Source organism: Dendrobium catenatum, unplaced genomic scaffold, assembly GCF_001605985.2.
Source record: "Dendrobium catenatum unplaced genomic scaffold, ASM160598v2 fragScaff_scaffold_314, whole genome shotgun sequence".
Classification (NCBI taxonomy): domain Eukaryota; kingdom Viridiplantae; phylum Streptophyta; class Magnoliopsida; order Asparagales; family Orchidaceae; genus Dendrobium; species Dendrobium catenatum.
In genome coordinates, this window is record NW_021318776.1 from 274,243 (window position 1) to 294,963 (window position 20,721).

At 30.8% G+C, this 20,721-nt stretch overlaps 1 protein-coding gene and 2 non-coding genes across 3 annotated transcripts; 1 reads left to right on the top strand and 2 right to left on the bottom strand.

Annotated features, from left to right (window-relative positions):
- The first annotated feature begins 3,778 nt into the window (after positions 1–3,778).
- LOC110100854 lies at positions 3,779–20,279 on the top strand. Its single transcript, XM_028693528.1, has 8 exons — positions 3,779–4,010; positions 17,954–18,101; positions 18,209–18,284; positions 18,492–18,573; positions 19,164–19,210; positions 19,285–19,393; positions 19,497–19,658; positions 20,164–20,279. Exons 1-8 carry the CDS (start codon positions 3,779–3,781, stop codon positions 20,277–20,279), a joined length of 972 nt encoding a protein of 323 aa, XP_028549361.1.
- Positions 5,932–6,073, bottom strand: LOC114579327. The gene has a single exon (XR_003700260.1). It is a non-coding gene; the product is annotated as a small nucleolar RNA snoR135 (small nucleolar RNA).
- LOC114579328 lies at positions 6,218–6,360 on the bottom strand. Its single transcript, XR_003700261.1, has one exon. It is a non-coding gene; the product is annotated as a small nucleolar RNA snoR135 (small nucleolar RNA).
- Positions 20,280–20,721: the final 442 nt, after the last annotated feature.

A 20,721-nucleotide genomic window follows, 5' to 3' on the forward strand; every position in this document is an offset into this window, starting at 1 on the left:
AATATTGCAAAATTTCATCCTATTCTTCATATTCCATAACAACGTAAGTACATAACATGATAAGACAATATGCTTATATAACTATCAACAAAGCATCAACTTATTCAACTACAATACAACATGCATCAACAACAATACAACATTATAGCAAGCCGCCAACTCCAGAAGGCCCAAGCGACTAAGCCCTAATCTCAACAGCTAGAGGAAAAGCAGAAAATTTTAATAGTACAACACTAAACTACACTCTAACAGTGTAACAGAACAACAACAATGTAAAAGTTGAATAATAGCAAGCCCAAATCCAATATTCCAACCCGTGCATGGCTTGCGATATAGCAGGCTAGCAACAAGAAGCTCGATTTGTCGGTCATGGCACATATACTCATAACTCATAAGGAAGAACTTATAAGAATGAAGGAAGCAGCATAGTCCAGAAAACCCATCACACGACTCACACAGACCAAATTAGGGCAAAATGAAAGAACAAATCCTCCATAAAAAATTTTTAAAAAAAATCTAAAATAGAAATCAAAACCGCCAACCACCATCACACCAACACTTCAAATAACTAAGAGTTATTCAAGATATTACCAACCGTTGCAAGTCACAACCGAGAAATGGAGAAAGGAAGAGGATTCAAGGAAGAATTCCAAAGTCAGATGTTTCACCAGAGTCGAGAGGTCGATACTCGAGAGAGGATTAGAAGAAGATATTAAGAAGTGAAGAAACCTCCATCAGTCCAGCTCCTCCACGTCCACAACTCCACCCCAGTGCCAGAGCGAGGAGAAATGAAACCCTAAAACGAGAAAATTGAAATCTCGATGCCTCAAACCGTCGAACTCGTAGCTCCATATTTTAACACCATTATAAGCTTCGCAGGTTATTCGGGTTGACCCGCTGGTCGACCCGTTTCCTTCACAGGTTGACCCAAACCCGGATTTTTCGGGTCAGGTTCGGGTCGGGTTTTCGGGTCGTGTCAGAAATTGACACCCCTAATTTAGAATTCAAATTGGATCTAATTCAAATCAAACCCCAACCCAACCTACTAACCCATTTAGATACCACTAACTCCTTAACTCCAACAAAAAATTTTCAAATGAACTAAGCAACATTAAAAGCCTTCTCAAACAAACATTACCTTATCTAAATGAGATCAAAAGTTATTAACCTATATCATAATTTTTATATATTTACATCATATTTAAATTTTAATATTTATTTATATGTCATTTTAACATCATAATTATTTCAAAATATAAACATATAGTTCTCTACTTATAAACATTTTAGTATCATATTTCTTTTTTCACCTCTTAAATTTTTTATACTCCAAATCTCTCAAGTTTAAGAAACTATTTAGTTGGTAGCAAAATAAATGCAATATAATCTCAAGTTTAAAAGCAAAATGAAAGCACTTAAGGCATGGAGAAGTTGAAAAGCAAACCCAAGAAGGCCTATCAATTAAATTAGAAATTAACTTTATTTAATTGATTTAATTTTATTTAATTGATGTGATAAGAATATTAATAATTAATTACTTAATTTATGACATACTTAACAATTATTTTTTAATGAAATGTCTTAATTATTAATTAATTAATTAACCTTGTAATTAATAATCCAATAATTATATAAAATAACAATTAAATAATTAATTTTAAAATTAACATTTAATAAGATGTATATAAAATAATAATTAATTAGAATCAATAGAAGACTTTAGAAATTAATTAAAAATTTAATAATATTCTTAGAAATTAACAAAGTATTTAAATAATTAATTAAATCATTTAATCATTAAACTAATTTCTAATTATATTATTTATAATTATAATTTAATGATCATTATTAAAATTAAAATTAGTAGATAATTATTATTTTAAATACATATTTAAATTGAAATATAAATTAAATTTAAATTTTAATAAACTAACCACCCTAAATCCTAAAATATGTTGTAAAACAATTTTTTAGAATTTATCAACCTTTAACATATGTCATACCAAATAATTTTTAAAATTTAATATACTCAAATTTTACTAAATCACACTAAAATTAAATACTAATTACTGTTGACAGACGGCCCCTTAAAAAATAGGCCAAAAACAAATGTCCTAACTTTTAACCTAGAAAGATCAATAAGGGGCTGTTTGGTATTTGATTGGATTAAGTCATAGTTTTTATTTTTTTTACCCCCCTACGCTTCGTCCTCGCCTGCTTCGCAAGGGTATCGCCTTATCCGCTTCGAGACGGTTCCCCTCTTAGGGGTGTAAGTGAGCCGAGCCGGCTCGCGCGAACCGGCTCAAACTCAACTCGTTTATGGGATCGCGAGCCAAGCTCATTTAATAAACGAGCTCGAGTTCGCGCTTGAGCCGGCTCGACTCATGAGCTCGCGAGCAGGCTTGATTAAATATTAATATTTTAAAAAAATTATTTTATTTATTAAATTTAAATATTAAAAAAATTAATAAAAACTACTTAAGTTTTATTTAAATGTTAAACATTTCTTCTTTTTTTTTTCTAAAATTTGACTAATTTTTAAAAATCTCGTCTAATTTTTAAAAATCTCACATAAATTTAAAAATTCACGCCCATGTCTTGCAAGCCGACTCGAGCTCGCCTGTCAAGCTTGTAATTAGGATTTACAATGAGACGAGCCGACGACTTGAGCTCGCTTTCCAACTAACGAGCCGAGCTTGATAAGGGCCTAGACTCGACTCGTTTGCACCCCTATCCCCTCTCCAACCGAAGCCGACTCACTCTCCCCAACTTGCTCTTATGACCCTTCCTTGTGGACAATAGTTCAAGCTAAGAAGGAATGTAAGAAGTTGGTTTATAGCCAAAGAAAGGAGGATTCAACCTCAAACATCGCACAAGGTTCCTCCCCAACGCTTCGTCCTCGCCCGCTCCGCTAGGGCTTTACCCTAGCCACTTCGAGGTGCACATTTTTGGGAAGTTTATTCTGTTCCTTTAGTTTTCTTGTCATTCAATGGATGTGGTTCTTCTATGCATGAGTTTCCTCCACCGACTTTGTTGGATGACAGCTAATCAAATTCGTTTGAGCTATCCTAGCTTCCTTTGTGGTAAAAATGATTCTAAGTCATTTATTGATGCTTTGGCCGATGGCTCTCCAATGTCTTTCCCGCCTCTTAAAACTTCAACCTATCGAAGTTTGCCATCATTGTGGATTTTGAAGAAGGAAATTTTCGCTCTTGCTGCTCCCTTTGAGAGTTTGAGTTTTCTTTGGTCGAAAAAATTTCGATTAAGCAATCTTTTTTGGATTCAATCAGAAAGTTCTTCTTTAATCTTAAGCTTGCTGGTGAAATTTATGTTACTATTTTGGATGTGAAGCATGTGCTGATAAAACAAAGTGATGTATATAATTGTTTTATGAAATTAATTAAGTGATGTCTTTACTTAGATTTATTGATTCAATCTATTATTATACCTATTTGAGTATCCTTTTCTAATTTGTGACCCCACCAATTCTCCCATTTTTGGTCGACCTCTGCTCATTGACAATGCAACTGTTGTGGGCTCTCACCCCTCAATTGCACGGGTTTTGATTGAACTGGATGTCTCAAAATGCTATTCCAATTATGTTTGGATCAGTATGAATAACTTGGGGTATGTTCATTTATGTGATCTTTATAAAACTTTCGGTCATGATAAAAAGAAATGTTGTATTTTCAATCCTCAAATTTGCATGTCAAAACTTGTATCTATTGAACCTCATTAAGTTAGCTCTCATGGGAATATTGTTGATGGTTTGAAAACCATGGATAATTTAGCTACCCCTAATGTGATTTGTGCTACTTTGTTAGATAATGGTCATGGTATTGTTGAAAATGCCGATGTTGTTGATCACAATGAGAAGGAAGTTGATCAATCGAATAGTGCTTTTCCTGATATTATTTTGCCTCTGCTTGAGTCGATTGCTCCATTGGGGAGGGCGATTGAGAATGATTCGATGATCTCTATTACTTATGCCTCCTTCAAAAAATTGTGGAGTTATTTTGTGTTGTGATGATGGTAATGTGGTTGACATTGTCTTGGTGGCTTCCCCTCAGGGCGAGATTGAGATTATTAGTTCTAACATTGTTGATCTTGTTGTTGATAATGAGCTAATGAATGTGAATGATAAAAAACTTTGTGATGTTAATATGAGAGTGATGAACATTGATTTTAATGAGTTCGATCCTTCTATTATTTCTCCTATGATGTCTCTTGATCTGATTGTGCCAATCTCCTCTATGTGACTGAGCATGAATGAACACATTGTTGATGTTCCAGTTGCTTCTATCTGATAATGCCTTGTATGCTCATTTAGGTGTGAGATTGGGGAACAATATTTTGGAGCAAATTGATTGAATTGAAGGCTCTCTATCCTTTCCTTCAGAGAATGGTGAAAAGAAAGTGTTTGATAAGGATAAATTAACTGATCTGAATGAAATTTCTGTTCATACAGTCGTTCAGATGAATAAACGTAGAAAGAAGAAATTCAAAAAATATATGTTTTTTGAGATTGGCTTTGGTGGCTCATGGTTTGGAGATGTGAGGTTACCGTTGTTGCACCAATTTTTTGATCTTTGGACTACAACTTTCGCTGGCATTATATCTTTGGATATAGACATTTGACTGTTGTGCATTTTGTGATTGCCTCTAACTCTTTTTTTTATTTGCTTGTGACTGACCTTTTTATACTATCTTGATTTTTATTTTCAGGTGGATTCCAAAGCTCTTAAGTTTATTTCTTTCAAATGCTCTATTTTAACAATCTTTGGAGTCATTCTGAACTTTCTTTTTTTTTTTAACTCCATTAACATGTAGGTAAAATCACACCAAGTAATGACAATTAGGGGAGCTTGCTCTTGCTCATTGTCAAGTAACCATCTTTCTTTCTTTCGTGCGCTTCTTCGACGAAGAATTTAAATTTAGGCGGATTTATTCAGGAAGGCTTCGGATTTATGCGACCTCAAGAAAACCATCTTGGCTGGATTTACCTTAAATCCTGCTTAAAATCTACAGACAAATCCGATACCAAACAGCCACTAAACATTAAGGGGCTATTTGGTAGAATTTAAAATTTCATTTAAGTAAGATTTCGTAAATCCTTCAAATCCAAAATTTTTGAAATCCTGAGGGACCTGAAAACTGTTTGGTAACATTCATGATAAATCCAATTAAATCTTTTGTGACTGTTTAACTGTTCATTTTAGAATTTAAGACGATTAAAAAGTTAACATACATTATTAAAATAATTAAAGCACAACAAAAAAAATTTAAATAAAAAATATCAAAACTTTATTAATACTAATTAATTATTTAATTATTATTTATAATATTTTATAATAAGTTTTTAAATTTTAGATCATATTTAATTCTATTAATTATTTTAAAATAATTAAATATTTAACTAATAATTTTATCATATTTTAAATTATATTAATTAAATTATTCAATAATTAGAAGTGTTACTTTTTCCCTTCGCACCTAAAATTTTCAAGAGTTCTTCGTCGCTGTTCGACTTTGCTCCTTCGACTACATTACCTTCCTGTTGGATCGGAAGTTACGACATTTTTTTATCTGAAGCAACAACGGGAGCTCGCTTGCTGTGAAGAACTTTCTCCCTTTCGCGCGCTTCGTCGGCCAAATCCCGTAAATCCGCCGAACCAAAGGATTTCGGAAATCCGGGATTTAGAGGGAATAGGCGGAATTTTCCATCCACGGAGGATTTCGTTTGCCGTGAGATTTGGATTTGCATTTTAGGCCGTTTGGCTGGATTTCGCCTAAATCCGGCCTTAAATCCGCCTAAATCCGCATACCAAACAGCCCCTAAATCTCAACCCTAGCATCCAACTTATCTGACTCCAAAATCTTCTTTATTCAAGTAGTTCCAAACAATGAACAGAAATTTTAAAAAAACATCAAAAATATGAAGAAAATGATTGTTGAGATCCTCACAAATAAGCGAAACCCAACTGCCCATTTTCACCATAATCAATTTTGCAGGAAACACTTTCGGTTAAGATTGCATTATATGAGCAAGAGCCGATACACACTATCCTGCACTCATCAATGCATTTTTAAGAAAAAACTGAATCAAATCAAGTAAAATAAAATCCATCAACTCAGTGAAAGAAAAATTAAAACAAAATGAATTTCTTGAAAACATTCTTGCTAGATCACTGAAATTAGAGCTCCGGATCTACGAAAAGAATATGGGGAGAAAGATTGTTGAGTAATCGAATAAAGAAAAATAACCCAAAAGTCCATTCTCCCTTACAGTCAATTTAGCAGGGAACGCTCGGTCACAAATGCACGCGATAAAGCAAAGCACCGATACATAACTCCTGCAAATATATCGTAGCAAGATCCGACGGATCGAGAAACGAAACCAGAAATCTTTCGTAATCAGAGCACCATATATTCTAAAAAGAAGTAAATGAAGCGAACTAACGCTTCCATGGATTCTAGCGATTAGACGGAGCCTATATAACACGCCGAATGCTTTAATGAAATGCTATAACTAGAAAATAATTTGAAGATGCAAGGTATACGAAGATTCAGTGGATTCGACGAGTAAATTTACATAAAGAGGAGAAACTGGAACAGAAAAACACTGCCGCAACTAAGAGGAGAAGAGAAATAGCCCCTTGATTCTGCCGCCCACTAAGGCTCCAAGAAACCCTAGATCATTACAGCCGATGATGTTGAACAGAAGGAAAATATGTATATATAGCGAGTGGCGAGGTAGCCCAAACCGGTTTAAGCCGTTCTCAATTTGAACCGTTCGGTGGTTCGGGTCAGATCGACCCGTCCATGGCATATGAAAATTTGGATTCAACTCATCTATGTATTTACCTTAAATTTATAACTCAGCCCAAAATTTCTCAAATATCGAGCTTTATAGTATTTAATATACACATTCTTTATGTAATTGTATTATGCAACTAATACTATAATTACTTGTATATCCAATGGCGAGGGAGCCCAAGCCTATTTAAGTTGTTCTCAAAGCATTTGTTTCACTACGTGGGGTCGGCTATATAAATCATTTTTCTTCATTGTGTTATTGTTAAGAGTCAAATTCTCATTTAAGTCTTAAAAAAAATGATCATTTTTAATCTTTTCCTAACCAAATATTTTTAGGTCTACATCCACATTTCCTAACATAAGCCAAATCTAATACATCTACTTTCCTAAATGATTCATCGGAAGGCCTCCATTTTATGTGACCAAATCATCTAAGGTGACTCTTTGTAATCTTGTCTTCCACTGGAGCTACTCTAACTTGTGAAAAATTATTTAATAACTCACAAAATCCCATGAACATAATTCAAATAATTTATTATATGGATAATTATATTGATTCAGTTAACCTTAATATATGTTTACTCTCTAGAGTCATTCATTTTGAGTATTGCACTTATACTAGTGACTCCCTTTTTGCCCCCACAGCAAGGCTGCGAAGCCCTTACAAATATCTTCCATCTCCTCTGTGTGGTGGAGTAGCTGAATCCCTTTCACATTCTTGGCACGGTGGATTAGCTGAATCCCTTTCACTTTCCCGATACAATAGAGTAGTCGAATCCCTTTCACCTCCTTGATACGATGGAGTGGCCGACGAAGAAACACTTCCCAGAGTTTCCCTCAATCAAAGACATTGACTTTGGAGGAAGAAGGTGCAATATCACATAGCAACCATATGTAGAAACCCCTATCACACACACTCTTATCTCAGAAGAATCTTCTCCCTCAATACCTCATCTCATTCTCTTTCCAAAGTAATTCTCCCTCTTTAAGCCCTTCTCATAGAAGTTTTTCCTTGGAAAAAATGGAAAAAGAATCCATAAGAAAAATTAGGGATGAATTTTAAATAAAGGCTCAAATTAATCCTAAAATTTAAGTTAGTCATTTCGATTTATATAATACAATAATGAATCATACATTAAAATTACTTCAAAAAATCCAAATTTTTTTAGCACGACGGATGAGTCACAATACAAAATGTTCAAATACATCATTCTAATTATACATTATAATACTTAGATCATATGGTACGATTAGTTTATTATTCTTAAGATTGTATAGGATGATTTTAAGGACGATCAAACATCATCTTTGCCAATTGTCTAGTATGATTGGCATCGTACAATATGAATAGTTCAATAGATCAAGTTTAGTTCATGATGATCCTTGAGATGATCGAATTTCATCTCTTCCAATCATTTAGTACAATCAACATTGTATTGTACAATCTACCATATTGATTAAACATTGATGTATTTATGCAATTCATTTTAATTATTATATAATTTCTATTATATTTGAATATTTTTAATATTTATTATTTATTATGTTATTAAGTCTATACTACTATTAAAGTGCAGCTTGTGATTCTCCCCATACATCATCCTGGCCGTTAAAAAATTTAATCTTTATATCCATAATTCATTTTCTTAATCATTTATCCTCATCTGCTTGCGAATCATAATCCTACTTTTCTTCTTTCAACGCATCCCTCCTTTCTCTTCGCATCCCTGCACTCTTCGTTCATATCAAAGCATCCTTACACGAAATGTCGCTTTCATTGTTGTATATACTTTCATATGCTCGCTACACTAAAATTGTCTGCTCCTCTCCCTTTGATTCGCATGAACGCTCCCCCATCAATATACATCTTTTAGGCTTTGAAGGTTTCTGCTTCTCTTTCATTTGGGCTTATGATGTTGTGGCCGCCGCTTTCAAGACTTCCTATGTCAGAGTGGTATCAAAGCTTAGAGCTCGAGTGGGATGGCGAATTGCACTAATCGGGTATGGGGCGATGACTATCGCAACCTGGACAACTTATGGAAGATCAGCTTGGCACGACAACTGAAATATTTGGTCGCAGAGCATTTCATGTTTTCAACTGAAACGCTCAAGGAGCTATAGGAAATTAAGTCTATGTTACATATCCAACTTCCAAATTGAGTTCCACAGCCGGCAACCATACCCTCTATGAGGAGGGGTTGTCAAGTCGAGCGAAATCCACGGTAGTTTAAAGCGGCAATTCAAGACAATACAAGCTCAGAGGATGAAATGAAAGCTTACTTGGATCCCGCATTAACTGATTCTAGTGAAGAAGAACTTCGACATGATCGGTTGAGACATCGTGCCATTGAACGCTCCCTCATCTCACAAACATCACAGTTCATATTTTGGTGGATGATATTGAAGTGTGAAGTGAAAATTTATATTTTAGATATGAGACTTATCGGATGGTAAGAGCAAAGCATCTAATATTTAGTGCTATATTGCAGCCTTATCTATTTGTAGGTACAAATGGGTGAAGGCGACGATGCTTTTTATTATAAGATTTTTGAGGTCTAGTCTAGTTCATAATGTTTAGAATGGTTATGGTTAACCCTTGAAAAATTCAACATATTTTCTTCCTAAAAGAAAGACATTTAATCGAGAGGTTAACACAACTATATGTGTAAGATTATTAGACCCTATGGAATATTAATTGATATTATTTTTTATAATGATGATAGATTTTTTCAAATTAATAAAGCGTATTTAGAAGGGTGTGAAGACAGTTGAATTTCAGTATACCTTTTCTCCAGTAAAATAATGACTAGTATGAGAGGATTATAAAAATGCTAAGGATTTATTCAAAATGCCCCGCCATCACCATTCACGAAAATGCCCCGCTCCTCGTTACTATGTATTTTTTTAAACAGATTTCATATATTCATGTGTACATTCATTAAATTTTTATTAATCTCTATAGTTTTTCAATTTTAAGTACATAGTGGTTATGCAGTAAATATATATTGATCTCTAATTCATTATTCTAATTCTGGTATTTTGTATTTTTCAACTATCCATATAGCTTTTTTATTCATTATTTTGAGAGCTTATCCATAATTACATTGAGGTTATAAAGTTATTTAATTCATCTGTACAAATTTATTAAACTTTGGTTGTTGTTATAACTTGTACTAATGCATATATGAAATGTTATGAATCATGCCCTCATGTTAAAGTATTATAATTGAATTTTTTTTATTTAATTCATGATGATAATAATTTGTTTTATTTCTTTTTAATACATTAATTTTTGATGCAGACTGCGTACTTCTCTTTGTGAACAAGATGAAAAATTGTTAATGTTTGTGAGTTTGTCTTACATTCAAATAAATTTACTTATAAAAATTACATTTATGTGGAATAATTTTCCATGCAAAGTAGTGATGGATTTATTGTCATTTAACAATTGCTTAGAGCTTACACAATTTTTTTAATTGCAATATGGTTTTTTTTCCATTTACAATTTTAACAATTACTTAAATTATTTTTATTTTCATTAAATTTTAATTTATTTTGTTTTCTCTTTGTTTAATGCTTGTTAGTATCATTCATTTAATTTGTTTTTCAAAATTTTTTTATCATTTAATCTATCAATATTGCAGTAAATTTTTATAGATATATTTGATATGGAGGGTCAAAGGAAAAAAGAATATCAAAGACAACGATATGCTAAAATGTCTTTTGAAGAAAAAAAAAACGTGATATTAATATTGCTAGAAAAAGAAAAAAGCAATTTTCTAATTTAAAAATTGCTTGTTTGTCATCGACATCAAATTGTTTAGGTTTCTTTTTACTAACCTAAATTTATTATGTTATTTTTAATTTATATTTCTTAATAATTAATATGTTTTATCTTCTAATAAACAGATATAGAAGCATCTAATATCAATGATGTTAATATTGATTACGACTCAAATTTATCAGAATTACACTTTCTTTAACAACAACGTTCATGTTGTTATTGTAATGCAAAACTATTCCACTTTGAACCACCGATATTTTGTTGTTATAATGGAGAAGTCGTGCTTACTCCGACAATTATTCTTGATCAACTATATAAATTATTCAATTCATGTTCACCTGATTTAAAAGAATATAGAAGTAAAATCAAAGCATATAACAGTATATTTGCATTCACATCTTTCGGAACCCATATAAATACAAATTTGGCAAATGCGAGACAAGAAATTTACACAATTAGAGCTCAAGGTCTAATTTATCATAGTCTACCTCCTATTATAAAAGGTTCAAATGGTTTATGCTACTTTCAATTATATATTTATGACACTGATGCTGAAACAAACAATCGAATGAATGTTATTGAAGATTTAAATCTTTCAAAAAAATTTGATAAATAAATTGATGGATATACTTTCTATAAATCCATACACACAATTCTTCAGATCTTTGAATAATAGAGATATGTTGGAAAACTTACAAATATGCATTAGATCTGATGTGAGAATAGATCAAAGGGTTTATAATGCAACTATAATATCACAAGTAATAGTAATATGGATTGAATGATAAAATACATGTTGCATTGAATGTGATATCATATTAACTTCATATTCTGGGACATATCGTAAAATCAAGCATTACTTTGGATGCTATGACCCTTTGCAATATTCAATTATATTCCCAAATGGAGAAGTTGGATGACATCAAAATATAAATCGAAATTTGATATTTAGAAGGAATGAAGAAATAACAATGTCGTTAATAAGATCATCTCTAATAGATGAAGAATTATTTAGCCAACAAGAAAATGGAATGTCACTAAATTTTTTATATTGATATATAATAATTAAAATAATTTTAATTATCATAATTAATGTATTTATAATATTTCAAGTATCAAGAAGAAATCAAAATAAAGAGTTTCATGTATAGAATATTATAGTTACAAGCTTCAAATTTGAGAACATAAGAAATCAATTATTTTGTATGCAGGTATATTACTACATCAGTTTGTTATCGACATATATGTGAAGATTGAAATAAGTTGCTTAGACTTTTTTACAGACAAAATCAACATACAATACGATCTGATTTGTATAAAGGGATTATTGATAGTGTAACTTCTGGAGAAACACAAAGTAATAATACTGATAAAAGAATTGTACTTTCACCTTCATTCATCGACGGACCTCTTGATATGCGGCGAAGATATTTAGATACCATGGCTCTTTGTTAATGATTTGGAAAACCAGACTTGTTCATAACAATAACATGTAATCCTGATTGACAAGAACTTTATAATGAGTTTAAGCCAGGTCAAACGGTATAAAATAGACCCGACCTAACAATACATATTTTCAGGGCTAAATTACAAGATTTAAAGGATCAATTATTCAAGAAATCAATTTTTTAGAACTGTAATTATCCATATATATCAAAAAAGAGGACTTCCACATGCTCATTTTCTAATTATCTTGGATATTCCATTTAAGATATCATCTCCAATACAATTTGATAGATATGTATCTACAGAGTTATCAGATCCTTCAAAATATAAGAGTCTACATGAGTATGTTGTAAAACATATGATGCACGGTCCCTATGAAAATTTAAACAAGAAAAAATGCTTGCATAATAAATGAATTATATAAGATTAAATATCACAGATCTTTCTCAAACCAAACTATAATTAGAGATGACTCATATCCAATTTATCGAAGAAGACAAGATGGTCATCAAGTAAAAGTAATAAATTATTTCTTAGACAATTGTTGGGTTGTTCCTTACAATCTATATCTATTATCTAGATATAATTATCACATAAATGTTAAGATATGTTCCGGTATCAAAGCAGTGAAGTATATTTATAAGGGACATGATAAAATTTCAGTGGCATTTTCACATAAAAATGGAGAACAAGATTTTGATGAAATTCGATAATATCAATATGACAGATGGGTATCAGCACCAGAAGCATTCTATAGAATATTTAAATTTGATTTAAATGAGATGTATCCATCAGTGTGTAATTTACAACTATATTTAGAAGACCATCAATCAGTTTATTATAAAGAATCAAGATTTGCTTGATATATTATGAACCGACATTGGGAAAAAAACTATGTTGATTGAGTTTTTTAGTCTCAATAAAATTATTTCAGAGGCAAGAAGTATTTATATAGAGAAATTCCTGAAAAATATGTGTGGGATATATCAAATAAAATATGGAAGATGAGGAAAAATTATGAGTAAATCGGTCGTGTAAATACAACAAATTTATCAGATGGTGAAAGATATTACCTCAGAATTTTGTTAAATCATGTATATGGACCAACTTAATTTTCAAATTTATTACGAGTTCATGGAATCCAATACTCTACTTTTAAAGAAGCTGCAGAAATGTATGGTTTACTGGAAACAGATGCTTATATATCATATTACTTAAATGATGCATCAAATTATCAAATGTCAAATGCGCTATGACAATTATTTGCTATTCTTCTCGTCTACTACGAGACAACTAATATTCTTCAATTATGGAATGAGTACTACATAGATCTATCTCATGATTATCAAACCATTAAGGATATTTTTTATGATGTTTGCGAGTCAAAAATATTATTGGATATTAACTTATTTCTTGAGAGAATGAGAAAGTCTATTGATGATTTTGACTTGCCTGAATTGCCACAAGTCCAAGAGATCTTTCATGATTTAAATGATGAGCTCAATAATAAAAAAATATCTGAAGAGTGAAATATCATTACTCTAGTTGAATATATAAATATAATAAATATAATAAATACACTCAATTCAAATCAGAAGAATGCATTTGAAGAAATTATCAATCGTGTTAATCAGAAACGTAATGTCATGTTTTTCATAGATGGTCCTAGAGGTACAGGTAAAACATATATGTATCATACTATTCTTTCAACTTTAAGAAATGATGGTCATACAACAATCGCAACAGCTACATCAGGAGTAGCAGCTTCAATATTGCCCGGAGGTCGAACAACACATTCAAGGTTCAAAATACCTATAAATTCAACATAAACAATGTTATGTGCAATTACCAAACAAAGTGGACTTGTTCGGTTACTTAAATAATCAAATATTATAATATGGGATGAAGCTCCAATGATTAAACAAACAGTAATTAAAACTTTAGATAAAACTATGAAAGATATTATGAATAGTTTTATTTCTTTTGATGGTAAAGTTATTGTATTTGAAGGTGACTTCTGACAAGTATTACCAGTTATAAGACATGCATCAAGATCAAAAACTATTAGTTATAGCATGGTTAAGTCATACTTAGGACAAGATATGAAAGTTTTCAAGTTAAAAGAAAATATGCGGGCAAAAACAGATCATTTATTCAGTGATTTTATTCTTATAATTGGAAATGGAGATGAAGAGGAAAGTGAAGATGGATTAGTGCATATTTCAAATGAAATGGTGATAGAATATTCAAATAATGAAGCTTCATAAGATTTATTAATATGTACTATTTTTCCTTCTCTATGTGCTTATTTTTTATCGTCGGAGTACATTATGGAAAGATTAATTCTTGCCACTAAAAATGAGTATGTTGATAATTAAAAGCTTATTAATATTTTTTTAGGTGATGAGTTTACTTATTTCAGCTTTGATAGTGTTAGTGATAATTGTTATAATCTTTATCAAGTTGAATTTTTAAATTCATTAACACCAAATGAATTTCCTCCTCATTGTCTTGTTATCAAGATAAATTATCCAGTAATGCTACTAAAAAACTTAGATCATTTAAATGGTTTGTGCAACGGAACACGAATGATTTATAAATCATTTAAAAATAATGTGATTATTATAGAAATTTCAATGGGACAATTCTCAGGGAAAATAATTATAATACCTCGGATTCCATTATGTACAAGCGATGATGAAGTTCTTCTATTTAAATTTCAGATAAAATAATTTTCATTATATTTGTGCTTTGCAATGACTATCAATAAAACACAAGATCAAATGATTACTAATGTTAGGATTTACCTTCCACATAATATTTTCTCACATGGGCAATTATATGTTGTATTATCAAGAGGTATATCAATGAGCATAATAAAATATTTATAATACCAGATAAATATACTTTTTCATAAGATTCTTACACAAAAATATTGTTTATAAAGAGATTTTCACATCTATCAAATAATTAATATGTATGTATATATATTTAAATTAAGTATTATTTTATTATTACTTTCATATTATAATATATTTATCTAAAGATTTGTTTATAAATTTTAATGAATAAATTTGTAATTCTATTAATATCAGGTTAAATTTAATGGATTCATCAAGTTTTATCAAAAGTTTATCTCTACATCAATGTTATTGGAGTATTACAGTTGTAATAACTCAAATTGATAATGTTAGAGTTTTCAAATCTAGACAAGGAAAGATCCAGAAGCTTACTTTAATGGATAAAGAGGTAATTAAATTTTATAAAATTTCATTTCAATGAATATTACTAATATTATTTTGAAAGAACACTAAATTTTTATGTATTTTTATTATCTTCTAAAAAATTTTGTTATTTTTTATTTTTTAGGGTTAAAAAATATATGTCATCATGTTCAATGAAATAATTGACAAATTTTGCTACATATTGGAAAGACTTATATTTTATCAAATGGGCAAATCAAAATGACAAATAAAGATTTCTATAATGTCAATGAAAGTTTTGATATTATTTTAATCAGTATCTCAGAAATACAAGTTGCAATCACTGATGATATAGAAGCAGTAAGAAATAATTTATCGATAATTGAAGATATCAAGTTAAATTATTTTTTTTTAGGTAATTAAATATATATATATATATCTTATGTATTTCTAATTTTAATTATATTTTATGATATATCAGATTTCATACTCTCAACAATACAATCAACAACTTTAGAAATCAATCCAAATCTGCCATCATCAAAAAAACTCTTGGATTTGTATAAACTTCTTAATGCTTTACTTAAAACTGTTATTTCAACTGTCATTATTTTTACTTGTTAAATTTTTCAATTTACAAGTCCAATAAAAATATTTATCAACATACATCATCTTCTTTTGATATGTATTTGATGACATATCTACAAAATATCAACACATCTGAAAAATCATTGGGAGAGGTAATAAATATGATCAATTATTATTCTGATTTCTTTCTAATAAATTATTTTTTATACATTTCAGGTAAAGTACTACTCTACAGGAGTAGTAATAAAAGGACATTATCAAGAAGGAAATATATGATACAATTCATGCAATACATGTAAATCCAAAATTTTTTTTTTATTGATGGCATTGCAAAATATTCTAAATGTTCAGAAGAAAATCTTGAATATAGTTTGAGGTAAACTTTTTATATAATATTATCATATTTGAAATAAAAAATCTTAACTTTATAATATATTTCAAAAATATTATTTATACAGGTATCTTATCAAATTGCTTGTTGAGGATATTAGTTCAACTGCAATATTTACAATTTTTTATAATGAAGTTGAACAAATTATTGGCATACCTGTTACAAATTTAGAGAAAATAAAGGTATATCTATTTTATTACATTATGTTTATATTATAACTTATATATGCATACTCTTATATATTTTTTCTTTTTTAATGTAGGAAACCAACATAGAAGATTATAATAACATTATCACAAATATTTGTGATAAGGAGCTGATATTCTCAGTAAAGGTTCAAGATAAATAATATGGGAGTCGAACATTCCGTTCAATTACAGTTCAATCTATAAAAGAAGAATCTGATGAAGTTATTGAGATCGAACCTAAAAGAATCAAATTAGAAGAGCTTTAAACTTTCATATTTATTCATATTTGAATACATATTTTACTCTTGATACTCTAGATATTTATTTCTTATTTCTTCGTATCTCTCTCTCTACCTATCTTTTTTTATTGCAGGTTATAACAGCTTTGGATTTTTATAACAGATTTGAATCATTATTTTAAAGCTTAATGTTATTTTTTTCTTCTTCTGTTGCGATGAAGAAAACAATTAAAGAAAAGAATATAGAGTGGCTTTCTGAGCACATTATATAGAACATGATTTTTTTTTATAGAATCTTCGATTTGTTGAATTTCACTGCAACCCAATAACACTCCTTAATGTCAATCATTAGTTGTTCAAAAGATATGTGATTGTTTTAAAAAGAAGCCCTGATTGATATACTTGTGATGGCTTATTTAGGCTCAATTGCGTTCCATATTGAAGTTTCCACTATATACTGCTCTAGAGTAGAAATATTTGGTCAACCATATTAAGAAACATTTTTTTCACTTGAGTGATTTAGTAAGCTGAATGCTTGATTTTTTTTTTTGCATAAGATTGCTTGTTCTCATAACATCTTCATTTTTTTATCTATAGAGAATCTCACGTAACTTTTGCGACTTGATAAAAAATATTTATTAATGATGTTCATATATCTTACTCTTCAAGTACATCTATGATCTGGTGGAAATTCACCACAGGAAGAACAACGAATGCAGCCAATCTTCACTTTGTTGCCTCCAATGATGCAGGAACAGATAATGCCACACACTCTATTGGAACTTGGAAAATCAGTTGTATGGGCTTTTTTCCCTTTATTTTTTATAATTAGATTCTATGTTTAAGATAGATCATTTTTTAATAGGTAATTTTGTATTGAGTTCTAACCAACATATATATGTTTCGTTTGATCCAATAACAATGTACACTTCCTGCTTAATATTTCACCTTGTGTAACACGAAGGTTCTTTCTGCTTCATGTATTTTTTTTCCTTAAAGTCAAGAAAGGTACCTTTCATATTGTTAACTTTTAGAGAAGATGATGCAATGAAATGTTGACTAATTTATATTCTAATTAGGTGCTTCAATACACCCCATATGTGCAATTTTTTTAATTTTGAATTTTAATTGCTTGCTAGTTACAGCAAACATCCCAATGTTTTAGTTTAATCAATATTTTTCGATTACTTATTTGCCCTTTGCATTTTTCAACTTCTTCCTAAATTGATTTCACTCTCAAACGCCAGTTCTCACCCGCACTTAACCCTGACTAACTAATTCTTCCAATGATTCTTCAGGTATTGTGATGATACCGGAGCAGCTTGGATGGCCCGCTCATCACGGTAAACAATTAGCTGAAGTTACTGTATATTTCATAAGTAATATTGGAAAGCAGCAATCATGCAACGTTGCAGCATTTGTACCACTAGAAGAAAAAAACTCCTTCGCAGGTAACTGGTGATAATTATGTTTGCCTTTCTATAGCTCAAATTTCTCCTATAAGATTTTTAGGAGATATTGTGAATAATGTATTTCGTCAATATACATTAAAAACAGAATGCGAAATGGATAAAGTACTTGGCTACTTTCTCAAATTCAGAGGCTCGAGCTAACTTAGTGTATGATGCAGTAAGTTAAATAACGTTTTCTTGTTTTCTGTTCTCACTTGACATTTCTATTTTGTAACTTCCAGCATGAACTCACAGTTTCAACCAGAAATGCATATTAGTTGTTTTATATTCAACTGTTGTGTTCCTTTTAAGAATTATCTTTGGTTACTTTAAAATTAAACTTTCTAACAAATGTATAGCAATTCCATTGATCGATTTATTGTAGATTAAAGGGAACTACAATTGCTTAAGCAAAGCAGCAGCAAATCTCACAACTCTTTTCAAACCTGTTGTTGCTTTGGTGGATTACAACCAGATATTCCAACAGATTCGGCATAGCCAATATGAGTGAACAAGAGAGATTGAATTCAAATTAACAAAATAAAAATTGGAGCAAGAAACAAGAAATTACATAGAAATGTTGTTGAAGGCCTATGCAAACTTCTAGATATATCCATATTTTAATCATTGCCACAAAATTAGAAAATTAACTTCTAATTCCTGATATTCTTTGCGTACTTTTATCTTCCACATATTCAGAAATAAGGTATTTACACAAACAAATTAAAGGCAGTTGGCTGAATGTCTTATTTCCAGGTTTAAGTGTCTCAATTTCAGTTAAAATGCTTTATTTGTTGGTGAAATACCTTACTTTGGGTTGCATGAGAAGAAAAGTTCGACGCAAGTACAAATAATCAAGTATTAGTATTAGCACTTTCCATTTTAAAGTAACCCAAATATTCCACATTTCGCTATCATAGTGAATGAAGAAAAAGTTTGCTTGCCTTATGCCACATAAACTTATAAAGAAGAATATTCTTTATAAGTTTCTGAAACCAATCATAAATTGAATCATTTATTTATGCCATGATACATATGAAATGATTAATTTTTTTCATTTGGCAGGGCATGTGGACCTTTTCTAGAGAAAATTACAAATTGAAGGTGTCACCATTTGTATATTTACTTAGCTTTACATATAGGAAATCCAAAATGAGACTGACTTCGCTTGTGAACAGTATGTCTCTGATGCAGGAGGTAAAACTGTGGATGAAACAATCAGTAACCATAGCTACAATGTTTCAAATTCTGATGACATGGATGACCTTTATGCTCTCCTATGTTTGAGTTTTCTGAATAGATTTTTTGTTATTGGAAGATTTCGCAAAATAAGATTTGAAGCTGTGCTAATGGTTTTAAACTCAAAATTTGGCTTTTTGTGATCAGACAGTTGATGAGGTGATTGATCAAACTTTTGCACCAGAGCCTGCGGAGTACACTCTTTTGACATTGCTAGATAATTTCAATGTGAGCGATGATGCAAACTTTGACTTCTTGATAAATCATAGTCTGTGGAGATATGACAAAAGAGTTCAAAACTCTTCTGTCCTAGGTATGATTCTACTCTTTTTTTTTTTGGGTTTAGGGATTGATATGAGAACTGTCATATAGCTCTCAAATTTTAGTAGCTTAAATAGAAATGCATTTACTACAATTTCTCACATTGATAAGAGGAGAATTTTTGTCTAGGTACTGATGGAAACTAGGCTTAGCCAAGTACTTGGTTATAAATAACAAGGCTTAGGTTTTGTTTGGGACAGCTTTCTTACAGCTTCTTAAAGCAACTTTTTAGGATAGATATTAAAAATTTTGTAAAAAAAAAAGCTTTAAGAAGCAATAAGAAAGCCGTCCCAAACGATGTCTTACTTTTGTTTTAAGGAATTGAAAGAGAGGAAATAAAATTGAAAAAGCTTAAGGAATTCAATTGAAATTCATTTTAACACATTTGTTTAGGAAGCTATAAGCAAAATGTTTAATAGCTTATAACATTAATGATATGGTTGTTGTTATTTTATCATATGTATTATCGCTACTGGTATGATTGAGCAATCTCTCAGGCCCAGTTGGTATTTTAGTAGATCTTATTGAAATGTTCTTTCCCACCGAAAATTACCCTCTGACTTACTTCAGAAACATTGCTAAGGTTTGTTTCCTCCCCCATTCCTTCCTCTGATTCAAATAATTCCAACTGCTAAGGTTTGTTAACTAAATCCCATGCTTGTTTCTGCATGCTCAGCATGAAGGGGTGATATTAATAGGACCTGAGAGCATCTCCAACGGAAAATCTCATTTTTCACTCCAAAATGCAGTGAAACTGTAAAATGCCGTGATTCATCTCCAATCAGACTCCATTTTTCACCCTTTTGTAGGTAACAGTCGCCTCTTCTTTCCCGCGGCGAGTTCGGTAGAGAGGTAAAAATGGCGGAGATGAACAGTGCAACGCCAATATTGGCGTCCCACTGTTCACCCACAGCCAAATAGCAGAAATTTTGAGGTTCGATTGGATTGACGTCCCACTGTTCACCCGCAGCCAAATAGCAGAAATTTTGAGGTTCGGTTGGAGCTGGTCAAGAACGCCATTCAATCCTATGGAGTTCGGTTGGAGATGCCATGAG

What these genes read in the sequence shown, in the direction of transcription:
- LOC110100854 (XM_028693528.1), top strand. Translation starts at nt 3,779, where the DNA reads ATGGATAATTTAGCTACCCCTAATGTGATTTGTGCTACTTTGTTAGAT. An exon ending in CTCCTTCAAAAAATTGTGGA is followed by an intron (nt 4,011 to 17,953) that starts GTTATTTTGTGT and finishes ATGATTCTTCAG; the next exon opens with GTATTGTGATGATACCGGAG. An exon ending in CTAGAAGAAAAAAACTCCTT is followed by an intron (nt 18,102 to 18,208) that starts CGCAGGTAACTG and finishes TATACATTAAAA; the next exon opens with ACAGAATGCGAAATGGATAA.